Here is a 6,222-nt window from a genome sequence, read left to right on the forward strand (position 1 = left end):
TGTGTCTATATTCCACATAATAACAGGATAAATATACATTAAGTTCTACAACAATGTTATTTAATATTTACTTATAAGTAAACAATATTTTTGTCTCCAAATTTTAATAATCCTCTCTGCTCTCTGACATTAATCCTTCTTGATTCTCCTCTATCTTGCCTTGGCACAGATTTTTAAGGCATGTGAACAAGGGTACATATAAAGTGCAGAATGCAGAATCAAAAATTGAATTCCAGGGGCCAGCTCAATGGCTCAGTGGTTAAGTCCAGCACACTCTGCTTTGGTGGCCCAGGTCCACAGGTTCAGATTCTGGGCACAGACCTGCACCATTTGTCAAGCCATGCTGTGGCAGTGACCCACATACAGAGTGGAGGAGGATTGGCAACAGATGTTAGCTCAGGGCTAATCTTCCTCACCAAAAAAAAAAAAAAAAAATTAAATTCCAAATAGAAGGTAAGGAGAAGGAGTTTGGCTGCAGTGCCTGTGAAGAGTGCTTATAGTGCTGTCCATGACACGACATCAAGAACTTCCTAACTAGAAGCAGGGAGCAGTGTGGGGTATGGCGAGCTTTGGAGTCAGGTAGATGCCAGGTAACTTGCTGTGTACTTAGTTTCTCTAAATCTCTGTTTCCTCACCTGAAATAACACCTGTACTGTGCCAGGCAGTCAACACAGTGTGCTGATCTTGAGTGTTAGGACACAAAGACATTCACCCAAGCACGGAACGACCACCTGACAGGAATCTAATAACTATGGGAATTGAATGAGGCTCAAGTTTAGCTGTATGTAATAGAAAACTCAAAATAACAATAGTTTGAGTATGTATGTGGTTTATTTTCCCTCACATATAGGAATTCTGGAGGACAGCAACAGTCTGGTGTGGTCTGAGGGCTGCTATGGTGGCTGTAACTATGGGACCCAGATTCCTTCTAGCTTTGTGCTCCATCATCTTAGTGTGTGCTTTCCAACCTCAAGGTTACTTCCCAGACCAATATGGCTGCTGGTGCTCCAGCCTTCACATTCCTGATAGCGGGATGGCATAAAGGGGAAAGAGCAAAAAGGCGTTCCTTTCTGAAGTTCCACTTAATACTCTCTGCTTACATCTCAGTGGCTGTAAGATCTTACCTAGCTGCAAGGTAGGCTGGGAAATGTATTTTTTGGCTGAGCACATGGCCACCATGAATAAAACTGGGGTTCTAATACTAATGAAGAAGGACTGTTAGGATGAGCAACCAGCAGTCTTCTCCATGATTCCTTCACAAGGTGGTCCCTCCCACCCCACCAAACTTGGTTTGCCCTATGACCTCTGAGACGGCAGCAGAGTATTCATGGGGAGAAGAAATACTCAGCAAGCGTTGAGCCTGGTGCTCAGGAGAAGTGACACCAGCTGTGTCCCACCTGGTGTGATGGGATTATGGGAGGACTCTGTCTGCATTTGCCAGGGTCCTTAGCATGCCAGTCACTCAAAATTTTTAGTATCCCTCCTGGGTATAAGACAGTGCTAGAGAGCTTGAGTTCTGAAGCCAGACAGGGTTCAAATCCCAGATTCAGTGCTTATTAATCGTGTGACTGAATAAGTCACCTAATCCTTCCAAGGCTCTGTTTCCCCGGGTGTGAAATGGGTATAATAGAGGCTACGTACCCCCTTAGAGATGACGGGGTAATTGCAAGGATTAGATGCCTCACTCCATCTCCTGCTTGTGATAAATAGTCACTAAGTTTTAGCTGATGACCCGGGGGAGGCACGGACACAGAAGACCAGGACCTTCCGCTCCGACCGCTTCTTAATGAAGAGCATGAGCGCGGGCAGGTTCATCTGGGTCCACACTTTTCCGAGGACACTCGGGCTCCCAGCTCTTTTGTTATTCTCTGCTCTCCCGGCCCGGCCCTGCCCAGCAGGGAGAAGACGGAGACTGTTTGTCCTGTGCCACAAGGGTTAACCCCATCTTCGTCCACTCAGGCTGCGAGAACACAACACCATAGACTGGGGGCTCATAAACAACAGCAGTTTATCTCTCACGGTTCTGGAGGCTGGAAGTCCAAGGTCAAGGCGCCGGCAGATTCGGTGTCTGGTGAGAGCCCGCTTCCTACTTTCTAGACGGCCGTCTTCTCGCTGTGTCCTCACATGGAGGAAGGGGTCGGGGGCTCTCTGGGCTCTCTCCTATAAGGGCACTAATTCCATGCACGAAGGCTCCACGCTCGTGACCTAATCCCCTCCCAAAGGCCCCACCTCCTAACACTGTTACGTCGGGGATTAGCTTTCAACTTGTGAATTTGGTGGAAGAAACACAAACATTCAGCATTCAGTCTACAGCACCCCACAGCCAGAGACGGGCAGGGCTAGCGCTGCCCAGGCCCTTAGCCCTCACTGATTCCAACTCACTCACTCTGCAGACAGACTGGCCAAATCAGGGTCCCGAGTCACCAGTGATTATAAATCAACGTCTGCCTCCTATCCTCTTTCATCAGAGACACAGCCATCACGATTTCTTGTGGGCACCTGCACCTGTATACACACCTCCACCTTTTTCCAGGACATCTGCCTTTCTCTCCTCATGCACCTGCAAACTTGGCTACAGATCATTCTGTGGGTCAGCCCACGAGGGCAGTCACTCAGGAGGCTCAGGACCCTTGCTCTGCAGATGCCTGTGACATCGCTGGCTGCCCACAGCCCCCTGTGACCTCACCACCTGGACAACTCAGCCCAGTGAGGCCGTGGCCACTCCCTCAACCAGCACAAGTGGCAGAGGGCCTAGATGACCACTGAGCCCTCGGAAGAGGCCGGAGCCGCCAGCATCCCCACACCGGGTGACGTGGCCGACAGCGGATCTACGGATAGCCCAACAGGAAGTTCCCAAAGTCAGGTCCCCCTCATTGCAAACGTCTCCGTGGCTAGCAGCGCTGCAGCGCCAGCCGAACGGCAGGATGTAGAGCAGGCCCCTATCGAGTCAGCCACCTCTGAGGCCACATCAGCGTCTGGGGACAAAGACGAGCATGAAGCTGCTGCAGGGCATGACCAGGAGCCCAAGGAGGCCACTGCGCTGCTTGCCCGCCCAGCCCCAGAAGCTCTGCAAATATCTGTAAGCCCCCAGAACGCAGGATGGGGTGGGCTGGTGCAAAATTTGAGGATGACTAAGAGTTCCAGGGCTTTCCAACATGACTCCCTGGGGAAGGAAAAGACACCACAAATGGCAAGTATCCCACACAGGGAGCAGGAACTATCTCCAACGACCCCAAGTGCTCAGGTATGGGCCCCCCAAAATGTGGAGGCTCAGCCCGCTGTGAGCACTGCAGACGCCTTTGACCAGCTTGACACTGGGGCCTCTGGTGTCACTGAAGCTGTCAAGGAGAAACCTGATGGTCCGAAGGCCTTGAACGCTGACACTGAGGCTTTGCCATCAGCCAAGTCCCACACAGTGACTGAGGACGACTTGGTGGCCCGCTCAGGAGACCTGCAGCCTGGGCTGTTGCCTCCCTCCCCAGGAGGCAGTGCCCCACCCTCGCCTGCCCCTCATGTGGTGGCCCTGGGGAGGAGGCCCCTGGACTCCAGCCTGTATACAGCCAGCGAGGAGAACAACTACATGCGCTCCATGACCAGCTTGCTGGGTGGGGGCGAGGGATCCATCAGCTCCCTGGCAGACATCCTGGTGTGGTCTGAGACCACCATGGGCATGGCCACAGGCTTCCTGGCCTCCGGCCGTGGCTCTGTGACAGACCTGCTGTACAGCACAGGGCCCAGCCTGCGCTCCATCTCCAGCATCCTGGGGAACGCCAGCGCAGCCTTCTCCTCCGGGCTGGTGGCGGGGACCAGCTCAGCCCTGCGCTCCATCACCCACATGCTGGAGAGGGTGGAGCAAAGGACGGTCGAGGGCATCCACTCGGCTGTGCGCTACCTGACCAGCCACCTCACCCCACACTGGGCCCAGGCCGGCCCCAACTGCAGCTAGACCCTGCGCTGGAGGGGTCGGGCTCAGCAGCCTCTGAGACCCCAGGGACCCTTAGGCCCTGCTCCCTTGCCCACCCCTACCCTGGACGGCTCTCCCCAGACCAGGCAATAAATCAGCGGCAAGAGTTTATTTTCTAAGCGCCAGCTTATCCCCTGTCCATGCAGCAGGCACAGGGCAGAGGGACAGGAGCGGGCTAGGGTGTTCTGGAAACAGAAAGAGGTCCTCTGAGGGCTTCTTGGGTTGGCCCATTCAGGGGCTGGGGGCCAAAGTGCAGAAAGGGAAGAGGCTGGGCAGGGCTGGGGGGCCAGATGTGGAGGTCTCACACCTGCAAAAATTGATCCCGGCTGGACCTCCAACCGGGTCAGCGCGCTCCTGAGGATGTGAGACCTGCGCCTTCCCCGGGGCCTACTGACCTAGTGGGCTCAGGCCGCCCTGCTGGGGCTCTCCGAGAGTGGGAGAGAGAGCACGGAGCCAGACCAATGTAGGTTAAAACCCCAGTGCGGCTACTGGCCCTGGGCCGGTCACTTCGCCCTCTGAACCTCCTACTGTCATCTGTAGGACAGACAAGACTCCGCTCCAAGCAGAGGTCATGAGACCTAAGGAAATACTGCAGGTGCTAGCACTCGGTGTCTGGCACTTAATGAGCTCACACACTTCAGCTGCCATTATTATTCTCTGATGGGTTGGAGACACGGTGGGAACAGGGATCTAGGGAGGGTGACCAACCGTCCCAGTTTGCCTCGGACGAAGAGGGTTCCTGTGATGTAGGACTTTCAGATTTAAAACCGGGAAAACCCAAGGCAAACCAGGATGAGTTGGTCCCCTAGACTCAGGTCTCTGCACGGTTTTTACTCTTGTCTGGGATTCCATCCACCTTGGAAGGGGAGCCACCAGCCCACCCTCTGGCTGGACGCGATGCCACACCAGTCACGTGACTTGGTGAGTGAAGCTCTGGCTGGACATCAGCCCCGACTCCTCTCCTGCCCTTGGCCGGGCGCCTTCTGCAGGTCACCGCCCACACACCTTCATGTGCAGCCCTGCCTGTGGATTCGTTCATTCTGTTCCTCATTCCCAGCAGAGTCTCCAAATGGATGCCCTTGGCCAAACTAGCCCATGGATGGGCTTGTTTGCCCACCCCAGAGTTTCTCAAATTGTCAACTAATTGCTAACATTTAAAAACCAGGAGATTTCACATAAAAATATGGATTTCTGCTTCCCTTGAAAAACCTAGGGGCCTTATTTCTTCAGGGCAACCGGCAGCTGAGCTGCCCACTTTCGAGAGACCTCCTGACCTGCATCAGTGACAGGTGTCACCTGCCTGGCCCCCAGAGGCACACGGTTGCCACCACTACCCTGCTCATGTGAGGAAGTCTCAGGCTAGGCCCCAGGGGATGCAAAGAAGAACCAGGGGTGTCTATCCCTTCCTGGAGGAGCTGCCACTTCCTGTAGGGGAGACGTGACTGTCCCCACGTAGTGAAAGAAAAGAATTGAGAGGAGGGAAATTGTCAGTTCAGATCCCAGTAATCAGGGCCTCCCCGAGAAGCGACTGAATCAGACCTAAAAAGAGAGGAGAAGTGTGTCCCCCGACAGAGGCAATAAGCGCAAAAGCTGAGGCAGGTGGGAGGGGCGCTTGTTGGGGAGGGCGGACAAGCAGCTAAAGCTGAACAGAGCCCAGAGCAGAGAGCAGGTGGGCACGCTGCCAGGGCAGACCCCAAAGGTGTTCATTCATGATCTCAACTATTTTTTGAACCAGGTAAGTGCCACACACTGCTAGACAGTGAGACTGCAAAGACGAAGCAAAGATGGAAAGGGACAGAAGCCAAACTCAGACCAGACCCAGGGGAGGGATTAGCTGACTGGCCAGCGGGTGTGGGCATGGCCAGACCCAGGCTCAGCCTTGTCCTCAGGGCTTTGTCTGTCCTTCCAGCTCCGCCCGCTGTGCTAGCTCCATTCTCAGGAGACTCAGCCACCTTCCTGGAAAGAGAGAGGCCCTTGTTCTCGCTGGCTCTGGCAGGAGAGTCCCTGAGAGAGGGACACTGCCGGGCCTGGCTCGGTTCCCACTCTCTCCAGAACCAATCACTGAGGCCACAGAAATGAAATACCTCAGCGCCTGTCCTGGCCTCACACCTACCTCTAGGGCCAGGGTCAGCCCAGAATTAGGGGATATCCACAGGGAGGGCTGCTGGGCCAACACCATTTTGGGTGTTAAAGCTGGCAGAATGGGAAAGAGCATGGCCTTGGGGCCTAGGCTGCCTTGAAGCCTGGCTCTAGCTCCT

At 54.5% G+C, this 6,222-nt stretch overlaps 1 protein-coding gene and 1 non-coding gene across 2 annotated transcripts; one reads left to right on the forward strand and one right to left on the reverse strand.

Annotated features, from left to right (window-relative positions):
• Window positions 1-590: 590 nt before the first annotated feature.
• MIR8974 (microRNA mir-8974) lies at window positions 591-729 on the reverse strand. Its single transcript, NR_127980.1, has one exon. It is a non-coding gene; the product is annotated as a microRNA mir-8974 (primary transcript).
• Window positions 730-2,692: 1,963 nt separating this feature from the next.
• TEX44 (testis expressed 44) lies at window positions 2,693-4,075 on the forward strand. Its single transcript, XM_001495220.5, has one exon. It carries the CDS (start codon window positions 2,756-2,758, stop codon window positions 3,944-3,946), a length of 1,191 nt encoding a protein of 396 aa, XP_001495270.1. The 5' UTR covers window positions 2,693-2,755; the 3' UTR covers window positions 3,947-4,075.
• The last annotated feature ends 2,147 nt before the right edge of the window (window positions 4,076-6,222 follow it).

This window comes from Equus caballus, chromosome 6, assembly GCF_041296265.1.
Source record: "Equus caballus isolate H_3958 breed thoroughbred chromosome 6, TB-T2T, whole genome shotgun sequence".
In the NCBI taxonomy this organism is placed as follows: domain Eukaryota; kingdom Metazoa; phylum Chordata; class Mammalia; order Perissodactyla; family Equidae; genus Equus; species Equus caballus.

Excerpts from the sequence above, each read along its gene's own strand:
- TEX44 (XM_001495220.5), top strand. The coding sequence starts at position 2,756 with ATGACCACTGAGCCCTCGGAAGAGGCCGGAGCCGCCAGCATCCCCACA.